The 17,512-nt window shown below is 36.2% G+C and overlaps 2 protein-coding genes across 3 annotated transcripts in view; one reads left to right on the top strand and one right to left on the bottom strand.

The window, feature by feature from the left end:
• The window catches only part of MATCAP2 (microtubule associated tyrosine carboxypeptidase 2), a 270,425-nt gene that overhangs the window by 137,115 nt on the left and 115,798 nt on the right, over positions 1 to 17,512 (top strand). The window lies entirely within an intron of this gene.
• Positions 1 to 17,512, bottom strand: part of SEPTIN7 (septin 7) — a gene marked incomplete at its 5' end in the record, with an annotated part of 57,948 nt that overhangs the window by 10,323 nt on the left and 30,113 nt on the right. The window contains 6 exon segments of the mRNA XM_084896903.1: positions 1,235 to 1,286; positions 2,972 to 3,068; positions 3,703 to 3,795; positions 6,043 to 6,160; positions 9,056 to 9,190; positions 10,255 to 10,355. Of these exon segments, the coding sequence (XP_084753029.1) occupies positions 1,235 to 1,286; positions 2,972 to 3,068; positions 3,703 to 3,795; positions 6,043 to 6,160; positions 9,056 to 9,190; positions 10,255 to 10,355 (596 nt within the window).

Raw genomic sequence — 17,512 nt, 5'->3', positions numbered from 1 at the left:
TCCAATAAATGTGGTATCTTGGCTAAATGTTTGCTCACAGCATTTCCATAACATATAAAATCAATACATATAAAAAAAACTGAACAATAAATCAATGTCATCATTCCTTAATGATTTGAAATGCTAAAGACACCCTGAACTGCATGATTTCCTTTCCACAAATTCAGTTTCTTGGATGCGTGTGGTGTGGAGGTCTCTGTAATTCTTCAATCCTCCCTTCCTCACCACTCTACCACTTTACCAAAACTCCCTTCTGGGAGACAAACCAAGATAAACTCCGTTTTTATTCTTCCCGATATCCATGAAACATTTACAATTACTCCCCCTTTTGTGATTAAAATGTGATGTTAAATTACTGATTCAATTCCTACTATTTGACATTTCTATGCAGTTCTCCGAGTTTATTGCTCCTGGTTCTAAGTCTGGTTTTCCACATGTCTCCTTTCTCTTTATACTCTGCCCTTTGATGACTGTATTCTCTCTCTGGCCACCATATTACACCTAAAGCTCTATCCCTCTCCAATTAAGTAAAGGCAGGCAGCTTATTCCAAGCTGAGCCAGTGTTTGAGGATAAATAGCTCATGCTAATTTGTCACTGATTTTCCAAACAAAAGAGTTCTTCCATTGCTGTGGAAGTTCTCTTCTCAGCCTTAACACTGAGTACCCCCCCCCCCCCCCCACTCATGAGAACATAGAATTAGGCGCAGCTAAGCACGGTGCAGTGCATACCCCCACCAAACTCTTCCCGTTCCCCTGGGGGTATGCGTACCACACTTTGGGAAACACTGAGTCTCTCCTGGCTGTCACTCAATTTTTGGTACCACTGTATCTTATAGGTGACACCATATAACCTCTTCAACTATAAGCTCCCCTTTACAAAAAAACATGCCTTCAAAACCTAGCCTTCCCTTCCACTTTTTCCAATAAAAAAAAAAGCCACACAGAAGTTGTTACCTTCAACTTTCCATACCTCTTTCAGTGTTAAAACCTCAACTAAAAATATGACTTTTTTCCTATACATCCCTAGCCACACAGCTTATTTTGTATTTTTGCTAATGACTTTAAAATCCTGGTGAAATAATCCAAGTTGTCCCCGTTCACTACTTACTTTAGGGCTAGAATGAGACACCAATTTAAATTAGCTACCTTTATGGAAGGCAAAACAAATTTGTCCAACTCTAACTTTATTTAGGGAAAGAAAAAGCTTGCTGTTTTCATCATTACTTACACTTACCTTATCAACATATTTCTTAGAATTGTGAAATCACAATGTTCACCATTTTCAACTATAAAAGAAATAGACCATATTATTTCCATTAACTGCAGGCTTTGCGAAGAAAATTTCACAGAAAAGTGGAGGCAACAACAATAAAAGAATATGCAAAATAGCTTAGATAAATTTTCCACTAATGATTTGTTTTCCTCTGTGCCATTGAGTGACAGGTACCACTGGCACAGTCCCAGGAAAGATGCACTCAAGGGTTTTCTTTCAGCACCAGCTACCAAATCCTGGCCCCACTGCCTGGGCAGGACCTGTGAAAGTGCTATCATTCAGGGTCAACACGGTATGCCCGGCAAGCACAGTGTAATACTGCTTCACTGTAGTTTAATCTTCAGTGGTCAAATATATACATCTAACAAAGGAGCTCCTCAGAGCAACTTCTGCGAAGTTGAAAAGGGAGATCATATCTTTTCCTTTATTGGTAGAGAATACGTTTATTCCATGATAAAATACATGTTAAAAGTTTAGTGGTGGGAGAATAAAAGGGGAATCTCTTTAGAACCCCCCCTTAAAACTTAAAGGAACATATTTAGGGGGGAGAAACCCTTAAAACTAGAGATGTAAACTAAATTCTTCATCACAGATTTCAAAGGTTGTACAAACTCTAAAGCCTCTGCTCAGCAATTGAAGGTAATCTGGGATAACAGGGCTGGGAATGAGTATAGTTCATTGGTGAGGAAAGTCACTGATAAGGACAGTAACTTGGAACAATACCCTAAAAATTACAGAATTTTTCAGAGTAGTAATAAGTAGATAAAATAATCATGACTCAATCTTTGTTTCAAGTTACTGTAACACAGGAGACTTAAATCTTTCTATTAGATTAAACCAATAATAATAAATATTAATACAAACTGAGGAAAACTCATCTTTTTGCCAGTGGACTTCTGGGATTTGATACTATGGCTAAGATTTTATTGGTGTTTAGACGAGATCGGGCGCGTTCAGGGTGGTATGGCCGTAGACTGGTGTTTAAAACTCTTTACAGAATTAGTAGAGGATCTCTAAATAATGATCCCCCTGCCTAAAGATCAGATGCCTAAAATGATAGCTTCTGTCCTGAGGAAAGGAGACTGTGAATGCTTTTATTGGGCTTATGAAAGTTGTTCTCAATCATTCTTGAGGATCCTAGACAAAAATTGAGACTCGGATAAAAATAGGAGAGGCCTTTTCTCCAAAACGGTTTTCAATTTCAGAAAGGGTATTACCCTGTTTTCCTGAAAATAAGACAGTGTCTTATGTTAATTTTTTCTCCCAAAGTTGCGCTAGGTCTTATTTTCAGGGGATGTCTTATCTTTCCATGCGCTAGGTCTTATTTTCGGGGAAACCCGGTAGATCCCTCAGAGGCAAAGTTTGGATCCCAGGTAAAGAACCCTGCATTGTACGCATGTGTTCAAACAAGAAAATAGAATAGAACTAATGATGGGGCAGAGGTGGGAGGGTGGCGTACTGACAAGTGACTTCTGAGTATTACAGTGTTAGGGTTTAACATATACCTGCCTGACTTAGGACACAAGATCTGAGAAACTGGAATGTTTGAGAAAATGAGACTAAATAAAACAATTTACAACTACCTCTAACAACTTAAATTATATCAATACAGTGATCATATTACTACTTACTAAAAATACAAATCTTTATCACTTTTTTGAGCTCTTATAGAAAGTCATTCACTAAAGAAAACCTTACCTTCAGCAACACCCCAAGGATACTGCCTTCCTCTGACCCTTTTGCCATTAACTTCAATGATAGTATTACTACCTACCACAGCAAGAGGTAAACGGTCCTATAAAACAAAGTATTCTTGTTCAAATACATCTCTGTAGTCCTCACAAGTCAAGAATAAAAGTTATATTATTCAAGAACAGATTGGTAGAGTATATAAGAATATATAAAATATATGACTATTTCTACAAAAGCTTAGAAATTCTTTATTGGTAAAGCATTTCATTATTCTAAGATAATTATGTGCTTACATAATGCCATATATAAAAACATTTTTAGGTCCAGGGTACTTAGGAAACCACTATAAATTAAAAACACAGAAATTTATGTTGGTATAGATTTTTGGTTAGTTTTTATAAAAGAACAAAAGCGAACCTATTTTGTCTGGCTATTAAAACAAATATTAAGCGTAACAGTGTTTAAGAACAAATCCTCTCCCTCTCATTACCTGTTTTTTTTTTTTTGGGGGGGGGGGGGTAAATGAAACCAGTTATTTGAAAACCATATGAAGACTGGAATTATATCATTCATCTCTCTATTCTACACAATGCCTTATTACATATAATAGTCACCAAACAGAGTTAATTGTAAAGTTGAAGTCAACAATGAATTATCTCTCAATTGATATTGTTGTGAATATTATAGTGTTTTTAAGGCCTCAAAACATTTTAATATTTGTAAGGGAATGAACCTACCTTTATCTTTTTAACAAGCTTATTTTCTTCTTCATCATCTGTCTCTGGAAATTCATATATTTTAATTTTATGTTCTTGGATTTCTTTCATTATCTAAAATGGAAGAGAAAATTAGCAAAAAAGAAATACACATAATTAATACATTAACTTTATTTTTATTATACTCACCTTATTTTTATTATACTAAATTCCTATGAGCCCTCAGCTTTAGGTCCTTGACTGTTTTTCAATAATGTAAAAACTGTCATCTAAAAACATAGTACTATGCTGAAATCCAATTACTGCAGAAGTATTCAAGTAATGTGGTTATAATACCAAAAGAGTTCTAAACATGAAGTAAGATTCCAGAAAGGCTTTCTCGAGTTGATTTCTATGGTAATGGATGTAGGTCATTTATTTACAATGACTGAGATTCATAAAGCTCTCTCCAATTGTTTTTATTCTGCTGAATCAACAATGCCTAAACTCACCTAAAATTTTTAGAAGATTTTGGCTAAGGTAAGTAAAACTAAATACAGTACTGGCTTCAGTAGAAAAAATTCTACACCATCAGAACATATCCTTGCATGTAAATGTGCATAAACACAAATCAAGGAAAAACAGATACAAGATTGGGTAAGCACAAGAAAAAAATATGCCCTGGAAATACAGAAAAGAGAAAGATAGCTTATTAACAATATCAGAAACAACCCACTTCAAATTAAATTATCTTGTCCAAAATTATTCTAAATTCAAACAAAATAAGGATATCCAAATATTGTTCAAATTCACAACAGACCACTAACTTACCTAGAACTAGCTAGCTCCCTACCTGTACTGGTATTTCAGTACTATTCTCACTGTAAAGGGTCCCCAGCAGCAGTAAAGGGATCCTAAACAAAATGTTTTAGATGGTTACTAAACTAAGAGGAAATAAAATGGCCACTGGGAAACACACACACACACACACACACACACACACACACGTTTTACAATTAGGGTTATGTATCTACATAGAAAAAAACATGAACTAAATAATGTGTCAAATGCATGACTAGGAGAAAAAAAAGAAACACTAAAAGTTGGCTCTAAGAGCAGAGATTGTATATTTAAAGGACCTGAATGAACACCTTCAAAACACCAAAGCTAAAGCTCCATCTTAATCTACTGAGCCAACTGGTAGAAATACAAGCCAATAACTCATTTTGAAAAAGTTCTCCAGATGAGTTTGATAGGCACCCTTGGTTAAGAACCATTATTTTTAAGCATATGAAAAAAATAGTACAACCACTACAATGCAACCGATTTGGAAGTTGAGATCATTGCTTGCTCATCTTTTTTAATTTCTTAGTGCTGTTTCAAATCAAGATACATTAAAATCATACAGAAGGGAAGAAATGTCTATGATTAGTAATTGAATTTAGAAATAGCACATTATAAAGTAAAAATGAGTGATAGAAATACCAAATATAGTAAAAATGATGCATTAAAGCAGTCTCAAAATCTAAATAGCTATAACAAGCAAATTTCAAAAGACTTGTTTTTTAACAGGTTTAAGATAGCCTCAAATTTATATTGAAAAAGGTGAAAAAAATAAAGATTCTTGTTTTAAAGAGAACTACAAGGAAAATAATGTATAATTAATTCTAAGATCTATTTTAAAATATTATACAAAACAGCTGCAATTTATTTGACCACTGGCCTAAAATTAAAAAATAGCTGTTGAAATAGAAGAGTAATTCCAGAAATTAACTCTACATTTCATAAAATATATGTACAAACCAGAAATTGACCCTACATTTCATAAAATATATGTACAAACCAAATACAACTAAGAAAAAAAAAATTTAAAAAGTGTTCAGCTTTTATAGAAAATTAAAGAAATTATTAGGTACCACTTTATTCCAAAATTTTTTTCTAAATAAAATGACAAACAGTGCTATCAAGGCACTGAAATAAATACACCCCTTACTGAAGAAATTTGACTGTTTTATTGGAAAAGCACCATGACAAAATGAGGGGGGAAATGTAATCATGGCCTTTCAAAAAGTAATATTTTTGGAAATTTATGAAAATGATTCTAAGGTGTGTGGGGAGGGATGCTGGTGAAAGCGATACTGAAATATCTAAAATAGCCTTAAGGGACCAAGGAAAAAGGAGGCACCACCGTAATAGAGAAGAGCTTTCAGGAGAAAACTGAGGCAGAGAATTATTTCCAAGAGTTATTTGTAATACAGCATAAACAATCATATGGAAAGTAGCAAGAGAAATACACTGTAACACATTATCCTGAAAATGTGAAAAACTACAAATTACGTGAATGGTATGAGAAACCCAGGAGTTCAAGCCCATTCAGCCTACCTGTTTTTTAAACTGTTGGCACTCCTCTGGTGTGAGTGTGTCTGCTTTGGCAATAAGTGGGATGATGTTCACTTTTTCATGCAAACGCTTCATAAACTCAATATCCAATGGTTTAAGTCTGAAATACACAATATTTAATATTACTGAATTTTAGGTTTGGAAAAGCAGATTCTTCACACCCCCAAATGCTAGATTAAATACGTTGGAACTACTTTACTTAATTGCCAGACACTCTCTAAAAATGTGCTGGGAGCCGAAACAGGCTAGGCCCAATGGATAGAGCGTCGGCTTGGGGACTGAAGGGTCCCGGGTTCGATTCCGGTCAAGGGCATGTACCTTGGTTGTGGGCACATCCCCAGTAGGGGGTGTGCAAGAGGCAGCTGATCAATGATTCTCTCTCATCGATGTTTCTAACTCTATCTCCCTTCCTCTCTGTACAAAATCAATAAAATATATTAAAAAAATAAAATAAAATAAAAATGTGCTGGGATAGCAGTGGTTATAATAGAAATTATCTACCACTGAACAAAGAAAATGAAGCATCAATAGCTGAAATAAAAAATTAACTGTGTGTGTTCAGTGATGACACTGGTGGGGTGAGGTAGCGGGGTGGGTAGGGCACTGAAAATACATTCCATAATTACTCCCACAACAGGTTCCCTCTAAAAAGGAAATCCAGGGACTAGCCCTATAAGATGGGGCTAGACTGCCTAGAATTTTAGTCTGCAGTGAGCAGGGGATTTATAACTCTCTACATAAAAATTGGTGTCATATTCTTTCACTTAATGCATACTAAACAGCACATATGAATGGACAAAACTTTGTTCCATTTCCAAAAATATTAATAGTTAAGCTGAGAAACTATTCAAAGATACATTTTTGTACATCAGAAATAAACATTTTGAACTCCCATTCCTATGACAATGAATGGCCCAAAGCCACAAAACATCATTTGAATTATATCAAAAAATTTTTGCTTAAAAATTTTTTTATTTCCCATGCAATTTTAAGAAGTATTTTTCCCCCTGGGAAATAGAAGAAATGTGATTTCATGAGAATTACAAAATCTTGGAGAGAGCCCAAAAGACCTAAAATAAAAAAACTGAATATAAACTGACCAATTTCTAGTGATTCAACCTCAGATTAAGATTTTACTCTGTTCATTTCCAGGAAAACCCCCCCCACAAAAACGCTTACAAGTTAAACTAGAATGATTAAAAATGTATAAATTCAGGGAGAAGCTAACAAGAACTCATAAAAGGCCTTAGAGTTTGTGTTGTATTTCTGAGATGACTTTTTAAAAAAATTGCTTTCAGGAGGGGGAAAGAGGGAGAGACAGAAACATATCATATATGATGAGAGAGAGTCACTTATTGGCTGGCTCCTGCACACCCCACCCTGGGGATCCAGCCCATAACCCAGGCATGGGCCCTGACAAGGAAATGAACTGTGACCTGGTTCATAAGGTTGATGCTCAACCACTGAACCACACTGACTAGGCAATATTACTTTTTTAAGCCTTTGAGATAATTTTTGTGCTTTCTTCATAGTAGACAAATATTTGAAATGAAATATTTGCACCACTACAATTTTACTGCAAAAAATGGTAAGCTACATTATTAAGGCTTTGTATAGTGATAATGCGAAACCAAGACAATGATAAGGGCAAAGGTAGAGAAAGAAGCAGGAAATAGAAAAGTATTCTTATGAAGGAACTGGTATACACTACTGTAACTTGGGTATTGGATTACTATCTAGTCTGATAGTATATAATAGTCTAGTTCCTTTTGGTGGAAAGATGGTGGGTTTCCTATCATCAAGACACGGAATTATTCTGAGTCATTTACCCAGATTAAAAGCAATTACCTATCACTGAATCTTCTTATTTTTAATATATTTTATTGATTTTTTTCACAGAGAGGAAGGGAGAGGGATAGAGAGCCAGAAACATCAACGAAAAACATCGATCAGCTGCCCCCTGCACACCCTCTTACTGGGGATGCGCTCGCAACCAAGGCACATGCCATTGACCGGAATGGAAGCAGGGACCCTTCAGTCATCAGGCCGACACTCTATCCACTGAGCCGAACAGGTCAGGGCCCTACCACTGAATCTATTAACCAGAAAAAGATTAAAGGGTAATTATAAACATCTGCAGTTACCAATGATACATATATCTACTCAAAATGGCAGAGGAAATAAAAACAACAAAAAAGAGTGCAGGCTGGAAAACAGAAAAATCACACCGGCCCTACCCAGTTTGGCTCAGTGGATAGAGAATCGAACTATGGGCCAAACAGAGGGTCCTGGGTTCAATTGCAGTCAAGGGCATGTACCTTGGTTGCATGCTCCCCCCCTGGCCCAGGCCCTGGTCAGGGCTCATGCAGGAGGCAACTACATCGATGTTTCTGTCTTTCCCTCTCTCTTCCACTCGCCCTAAAAATCAATAGAAAATATATATCTTCGGGTGAGGATTAACAAAAACAACAACAAAAAAACACACAAAAAAATCAATCACACCAGATGAATGTTTAGATACTTAGTTATTAACTTCGTATAAGTAGAAGATTAGTATTGATGCCATGATCCTTAAATGATGTGACCAAAGAAATGGTATGTGAGGACTTTGGTATTTTTGTCTTTCTGTAACCTTCTCTCAGATCTATTTTAAAAAACATCTTTGGAGTTTCTTAGAATATAATCTAAGCTAATTACTATGGCTGTTTCTCCTTATTGGGTGGTTCAATTGGTGGCACAGTAGTCCAAAAGAAAGCCAAATTAGCTATTCCTCTCTATGAAAGCAAGTAAAAAAAAGTATACATGAGAAATTACAGAGTCAAATCATTGCTAGTTTATCTAGGACTGAAAAAAAATTTTTATAAGCCATTTTTACATGGAATTTGGGACTTTTCAATTAGTATAGTGAAGTGTACACATATAAGGAATACTAAAATGTGAACCGAAAATTGAGTAATAAACAACAAAAGGTTATCAGAAGCATCAAGGTACTGACCCATGTCCTGAAGGAGCAATGAAGTATAAACAACACTGCACCCTGCTATCAGGCATCTGACGTCTGTTCACTCGAGATTCTGCATTTAGGTAGTCCTCAAATTTACTATCAATGTAGTCGATAACAGGCTGCCAACTATAGAATAAAGATGAACAAAATAATTAAGTGGCAATTCTACATTTAAATGTACAAATGATGACTGTTAAAGGGCAATAATCTATATTTTTAAATAGGCAAAATCAATCTAACCAGAATGTCTCAAATTATTCTACATATACTGATTTAAATAAAAAGTGTATCAATTATGTTGACTAAATCTTGATTATTTCTAAATTTTCTAAATAAAAGAATATTTAAGTCAAAACATAACTAAATTATAATCATCTTTGTACCGATAAGTATATCAATGCTAAGGCAATTTACAATATAAAAAATTATATCCAAAGAAATGCTTATATTTATATACAATACAGAAATCTCATGATGAATTTATTTGCATATTTTTAAAGTTGAGAGAAATTTACTTCAAAAAACAAAACAAAAGATGGAACTAAAAAAAATTAAAACTGCCAATTAAAGTGTCATGGATATTTTCTTCATTTATGATGTATGGAAAACTGAAGATCTAAAGTCAGATTTAAATTAGAATGTGATAGCCGAAACCAGTTTGGCTCAATGGATAGAGCATCGGCTTGGGGACTGAAGGGTCCTGGGTTCGATTCCGGTCAAGGGCATGTACCTTGGTTGCGGGCATATCCCCAGTAGGGGTGTGCAGGAGGCAGCTGATCGATGACTCTCTCATCGATGTTTCTAACTCTCTCTCCCTCCCTTCCTCTCTGTACAAAAAATCAATAAAAAAAAACCCCAAAAAACAAAACATAAATTAGAATGTGATAGAAAATAACATATACAAATATATAATGCTATAGTAAAAAATGAAGTTTTAAATTTCTTATAAGAATTATTGTATATATGTTTTAGATTTGTCTTCAAAAAATCAAGGATAAATATCTCCATTTTATAGAAAAGAAAGTCTGTTCAAAGAAATTAAGCAACATAAAGTAAGTGGCAAAGTTGGTGTATGAACAGTTTAGTGGCCTTTGCTAAGATGGAAAATTTTAAAATGTTAAGGAGAAAGAGTCTAAAAACACCCTGAACCCCAAATATAATGAAAAGCAGTGATAACAAATGCTTCTTACCAATTACTATTATCCACTGCATCTCCAAATCCTGGGGTGTCAACTATTGTGAGCAGCAACTGAACCCCACCTTCTTTGATTAAAACTTTAGATTGTTCCACCTGTAAGAGTAATTGGTGCAGAAATTAATACAACATTACAACTATGGTTTCTTCAAGGTAAGCTGTAGGAAGATTAACATTAATCAAAACTAATCAAGAAGCTTTTTGCTAACTAAATCTACCCACCCCCAAATTTTCATTATTGTGGACAAAAAGTCCTGGTTACTTGAAAGAAAAGTACAAAGTAAATATTGGATTTATGACCCATAGTTGGTATAAAGAAGGAACTGATACCCTGTTTCCCTGAAAATAAGACAGTGTCTTATATTAATTTTTGCTCCCAAAGATGCACTAGGTCTTATTTTCAGGGGATGTCTTATTTTTCCATGAAGAAGAATACGGTACACATTTATTGTTAAATGAAAATAAAGGAAATTTATTACCTGTATACTGTACGGTAGTACGGTAGTTGTCAACACAAACCAAAGAAACTGTGAATCCTACTGTATCAAGAATTTACTCACTTATTCAATGACAATCATGTCATCATCATCTGGAACATCATCCTAACAATCCAATTCCTGAATTTCCTGGTGAATTTCTTGTGACTCCATTTCTTTCAGAATTAGTGGACCAAATTGCTCATGTTTAGCCTGGGCGGGGGGGGCTTATTTTCGGGGTATGCCTTATATTTCACTCAGAAGGAAACCTGTAAGTAGGTCTTATTTTCTGAGGATGTCTTATTTTCGGGGAAACACGGTAAATGGTAATAATCACTAAAGCCATATAATATTTTTATGGCCTCAATGCACATCCATTAATACCAATAAGGACGGTGTTAGAATGATTCAGTAATTAAGAGATCAACTGTGATTAGGCAGACAAGTACATTTAATCTAACACAATAAATGTTCTCCATCTATGTTGGTCTAAACCAATTACTTAAGAATACTAATTCCCCCATTCATTGTATATTTATTTATTTATTTATTTATTAAATATATTTTATTGATTTTGTACAGAGAGGAAGGGAGAGAGATAGAGAGTTAGAAACATCGATGAGAGAGAGTCATCGATCAGCTGCCTCCTGCACACCCCCTACTGGGGACATGCCCGCAACCAAGGTACATGCCCTTGACGGGAATTGAACCCGGGTCCCTTCAGTCCCCAAGCCGACGCTCTATCCATTGAGCCAAACCGGTCCCGGCAATTGTATATTTACATCTAGTGCTTATTAAAACAAGAGACTCCAGGTATGCCTAAAGGCTAAAGTAAGAGGCAAGAATTGTATTAAAACTTTGAGTGGTAAGTTCCATTGTACAGTTCAGATTAAGTGCCACCAAATTTAGGAAAAAATGTAATCTCGAACAGGTGAAAAGCAACTGCAACTATTAATGTGATTAACAGAGTTTGGAAAGGAAAACTGACTGATTTCTGGGTAAAAGAAGTTTGATGCTCCTTTACAGAACCGATGTTGTCTTTCCATTTTCCTTTGGCATTTCTTATAGATGCTAGCCGATGCATGAAGGGACTGAGATGAAACAGATTGCTGAGCAAGAAAGTCTGTAACAGCACTATCCAAGAAAACTTTTTTAGATAATTGCAATGTTCTATATTGGCACTGTCCACTACAGTGGCTGCTTGCCCCAGTGGCTACTTAGACCTTACAAAGTGTAACTGAGTAACAGAATATTTAATTTCATTCAATTTGAATTATTTTAAATAGCCACATGTGGCTTAGTGACTATGGAATTGGACAATTCTATAGAAATCAAAAGTTATTTTGTTAAAAAGAGTATTATCAAAAAAGAATTTTTTAAAAACTGAAAACAGTTCCTAAATTATGACATGCAAGTCCATGGAGGAGTTTCTACTCTTTTAGACAAGAGGCAAAGGTCTTATCTTTAGACCAATGGTCTTCAGACAGCTCTGATCCTGATGTAAACTCTCACATCCCAAATATAAGCATATTTATTTATCAATTCAATTATACATAATTGGCAACATGAACATTAAATATTAATAAGTATTAATTTTTCCTATAGATTAAAAAAAATAAACATCAAAATATAAGGGTCCTAGCCCAGCCAGTGTGGCTCAATGGTTAAGCACTGACCTAGGAACCAGAAGGTCACAGTTAAGATTCCTGATCAGGACATATGCCATGTTGTGGGCTCGAACCCCAGTAGGGTGTGTGCAGGAGGCAATCGATCAATGAATCTCTCTTGTTGTTGATGTTTCTCTCTCTCCCCTCTTTTTGTTTTTTTTTTGTTATCTTCAATATCAACTTGGGAGAACACTGTTTCAGGTCACATAGCCAAGATAACACAGCCTGTCTTATACCAGGTTACTCTAATAATATGAGGGAGACAAAATAACTAAGAAAATAATCAGATATCATCATCAGTGTCAGATTATCAAAACTAAAAAAAAAAAAAAAAAAAGTGGCTTAGCAAGTTCACATTTCATATATCCTCTAATCAAAGAACAATTTGTTTATATGTCAATTATCTTTTTTTTTTTTTTTTAAGGACAATCTGGTAAAATCTTACATCTCCATATATCTTGAATTCACCTCTATCTCCTTCATAAAAACAGGCCATTCGTTAATGGAAACTGTTATTGAAGCAGAAATATCCATAGTACTATGTATTAGAAACTAATGCAAAAATACAATTGTTCTATATGAACAATTTTACTTCAAACTATTTGATTGCCTTATTACTAAACCTTCAGTAATAAATTGTACATTAATCACACATCCTAATAGAATAAATTTTAAGGTCTTTGTCTCCTTGTCTTTATTTTAAAAAATCGGCAGAACAACTTGTTTATTGATATAAGAAAAATAAAGATCTGTATTTTACATACTTTAAAGAGTGTTTATATAGCTTCTTTTCTCCTCTGGCCTATGAAATTCTGTGTATCCATACATGGTCAAATACAGAGACGACAGCAACATATGGAAGAAATCCAGAAAACATAACTGTAAACGAGTGCCCTTCACAGGATCCAACTGTATCCTATCATCTGATTCTGCAAGTGTCCCCATGGGATCCAGGGAAAACAAATCAGTGCAAGTCCAGGAATTCCAAACTTTTCTTAACAAATGTGTTCCAAATGGCCACTTTCCCATGCACTTTACTTAAGCAGGTCACATCAGCATTTTTTTATGGCATCACTCAAGAGTTCTCTAAGATTAAATGCATAATTTAATACTGAAGGAATGAATCAGGGCATTTTCTGTTTTTCTATGGAAAATAAAACTAAAGCCCTTATATTGTTTATGTACAATTAATTTACTGAGGCCTCTTTTGGATTCCTAGATTCCAGAAATCCAAGGCACTGTTTTCTAATATTGTTCTTTTTTCAATCTGAGGGAAAAGTCAAACCTTCCATGTTTATATGATTCATTTCTTTCATTTTCAAAACACTGTTAAATACACTAAACTTTTCTAACCTAATGCTTAAGAATGTTTTGCTATAGTAAATAAAAAGTATTGCTTAATTAACTGAATTAAATTTAAAAAATGTTAGAATTTTCTTTCTTTTCTAAAAATATGTTTTATTTATACATTTATCTATTTTTAAAAATATATATTTTATTGATTTTTTACAGAGAGGAAGGGAGAGAGAGATAGAGAGCTAGAAACATCGATGAGAGCGAAACATCGACCAGTTGCCTCTTGCACACCCCCTACCGGGGATGTGCCCGCAACCAATGTACATGCCCTTGACCGGAATCGAACCCGGGACCCTTCAGTCCGCAGACCGACGCTCTACCACTGAGCCAAACCGGCTTCGGCTACATTTATCTATTTTGTTAATCCTCACCCAAGGATATTTTTCTATTGATTTTTAGAGAGAGTGGGAGAAGAGAGAAATATCAATGAGAGAGAAACACATCGATGGTTTGCCCCCTGCACGCACCCAGTCCAGGGCCCAGGCCAGGGAGGAGCCTACAACTGAGGTATATGCCTTTGACTGGAATCGAACCAGAGACCCTTTGGTCCACAGGCCAATCCTCTATCCACTGAGCCAAACTAGCTAGGGCTGAATTTTCTGTCAAGAGCTTATCTATGGCTACACTTGCTCGACATTATAGCCAAAGCTCTGCAGACTTCAACATCCTGAAGCTGAGATATTTCACTTAGTTCAAACACAATTAACTATTTTAATTATTTAATGGCTTAAAAGACAGACATCATCTTAAATACTTCATTATGTTCTTCAAGAAACTAAAAGAAGCAATGACCAACAGAATAGCTATGCCTTAAGACTACTCCCTTCTTATCAACACCCAGATCTAGTTTATTGAGAAGTTTATCTAGAGACTAGAGGCCCGATGCACAAAATTTGTGCACTCAGGGGGCCTGGCTTGTGCCTTCTCGCAGTCTGGGATCCCTCAGGGGACGTCCAACTAATGGGCCTAAGCCGGCAGTTGGACATCCTTAGTGCTGCCACCAATGCTCTTGCCAGCTGTGAGCTGGGCTTCTAGCTTAGTGCTCCCCCTGAAGGAGCACACTAATCACCATGGGGCAGCTCCTACGTTGAGTATCTGCCCCCCTGGTGGTCAGTACATGTCATAGTGAGTGGTTAAGCAACCTTAGCATATCATTAGCGTGTTATACTTTGATTGGTTGAAGGGCCAACCAGATGAACGGACCCTTAGCATATTAGGCTTTTATTATATAGGATTCTAATTCTGCCTTCTACTCTGAACCACCACACCTCATTCCCCCATCTCCTACTCTGAGACTTTAAGTCCTTTGTGCCTTTCATTTCTATTAGCAGTCCTCTCCCTAACCCTATATCTTGTCCTGTCCAGCTCAGATACCTGTTTCATAAAATTCACGAACTTCAATCTTTCAACAGGAATTTCCCTGCTGTCTGATAATCCTTTTATTTGCTCCTAAGTCTCCTGCCTACCTAATTTCCCAGTATGGCTCTTCCCATGCTTGAGCCAAATATCTCCGCCATCAAGCTCAAAAAAATACCTTATCTCTCCTTGAAGATGAGTGCCCCAATTTATCTGAAGCAACCCCTCCTTCAGTGGAATAGATCCCTTTCTTCCTAAGCCTAATTTCTCAATCCATGCTGGGAATCTGATACCTTCCCATTTTAGAGTCATCTTGAAAACCATTTAGACTATTTCCCCTGTATCTTCAACCTCTCATCCCTTAGGGAATGATTCTTCAGAGGCTATAAACATCCTCAGATCTTTTTTGGAAATAAAAGCCAAGTGACTCTCTAACGTCTAGGTATTCCCTCATTCCTTCCTTCACAGCTATCCCATCTTTACTGCCTCACTTACCATTCACTTTTCAGCCCACTGCCATATTGCCTTCTATTCATACTATACTCTTCACTAAAATCTACCTCGCCAAGGTCACCTTTATAGCAGATTATAGCAACATCTTTATCACTATATCCTTCACTTTATTGTGAGATCCTTGAGGATTTTGACTGTTATAATTGCTCTAGCTACAAAACCTGGTATGTGACAAGCATTCAAATGTATATTCTGTGACTAGTTAAAAAACAAACAAACATTGGAACAACATCAACAGGAGAGTTTCTTCATTAAACTATAACCTACTAAACAGCAAACTCTGAGGTGGGGGATTCAGCAATCTGGTTTAGCCTTCCGGGTAACTGATGTACACTTAAGTTTGAAAACCACTGGTATAAAGAACTCCAGGACTAAAGTGTCAGCTCACATTTGGAATAGCAGAGTTCCTGGCCAAGACACCCAAGATAGAAGGTCAGAATTAATTCTATCTAATACTGAAAGCTTCACTCAAACTGGAACCACTTATATATAATAGGAAACCAGAATAATCTCTCTATTCAGTGTAGACAGTTTCTCCTTTCTTCCAAGACTGTGAATGTGAAGGAATGTCTTTTAAAAAATATATGTTTTATTTGTTTTTTACAAAGAGGAAGGGTGAGGGATGTAGAGCTAGAAACATCAATGAGAGAGAAACATTGATCAGCTGCCTCTTGCACACCTCCTACTGAGGATGTGCACACAACCAAGGTACATGCCCTTGACAGGAATCAAACCTGGGACTTTTCAGTCCACAGGCCGACGATAGTCTATCCACTGAGCCAAACCAGTTAGGGCAGGAATGTCTTTTTAAGATATGAGTCTCTTATAAGTAAATGCTCAGGGAGATTATGAATTTGTGGGGGGGTTTTTTTTTTGTTGTTGTTAATCCTCACCAAGGATATTTTCCCATTGATTTTTAGGGAGAGTGGAAGAGAGAAGGAAAGACAGAGAGAAACATCAATGTGAGAGAAATAAGTTGATTTGTTGCCTCCTGCACAAGTCCCAAACAGGGCGCAGGCTAGGGAGGAGTGTGCAACCAAGGTACGTGCCCTTAACTGGAATCAAACCTGAGACCCTTTGGTCCAAATGCCAATGCTCTACCCACTGAGCCCAAACGGCTAGGGTGGAATTGTGGTTTATTAAAATTCACTCCCTATTTGCCACATCACAGGATTTTTCTTTCCTCCTCCTCCTTTTTTTGACAGTTGAAAAGTGTTTCAGAAAGCCTTCAGGTCAGGGAAATTGTAGACATGCCTTTTGAAATTCAGAATTGTATGTTTCTTATGGTCTAATATGTCTGAGCTGGGATATAATTCTCTGACCACTCTCTGCTGAGAGAATTTATGAGCTTTCAAGAGCAGATTATCTGAGAGATTACTGGGTTTGGTGAAGAGCCAGTCAACTGCAAAAGAAAATTACATTCTATTCTCTAACTGTGCTGAATGACTTGGCACATGTCGTGTTCTCCCCTGGGTAACGGGGGAAGAGTTTGGATAATCTACAACTTGTTTCATATATCAAAGAATACCTTTATGCTACAGCCAGGAAAAAGGACTTCTCTGGGATTCTAAGTCTGGATCAACCCAGATCTCAGAGGCTGTAGGTCTTACAGTGGTACAGAGGCCCTTTTCTTAAAAATCTTACTAGAAATAAAAAAAATATTCACAATAAAAGATGGCACTTAAAAAACAGGTTATTGATTGATTTTAAGAGGGGGGAGGGAGAGAGGAAGAAAAGAAAGGAAGGAAAGAAAAACTGACTTATTATTCTGCTTTTTTATGCACCATTGGTTGATTCTTGTACGTGCCCTGACCAGGGATCAAACCCAGAACCTTGGCATATAGAGATGATGCTATAACTAACTGAGCAACCTGGCCAGGGCAAA

The sequence above is a fragment of the Pipistrellus hanaki genome (assembly GCF_964339955.1).
Source record: "Pipistrellus hanaki genome assembly, chromosome: 10".
Lineage (NCBI taxonomy): Eukaryota > Metazoa > Chordata > Mammalia > Chiroptera > Vespertilionidae > Pipistrellus > Pipistrellus hanaki.
Note: the sequence above shows the minus strand (reverse complement) of the source record. Positions and strands in the feature narration are given on the sequence as shown.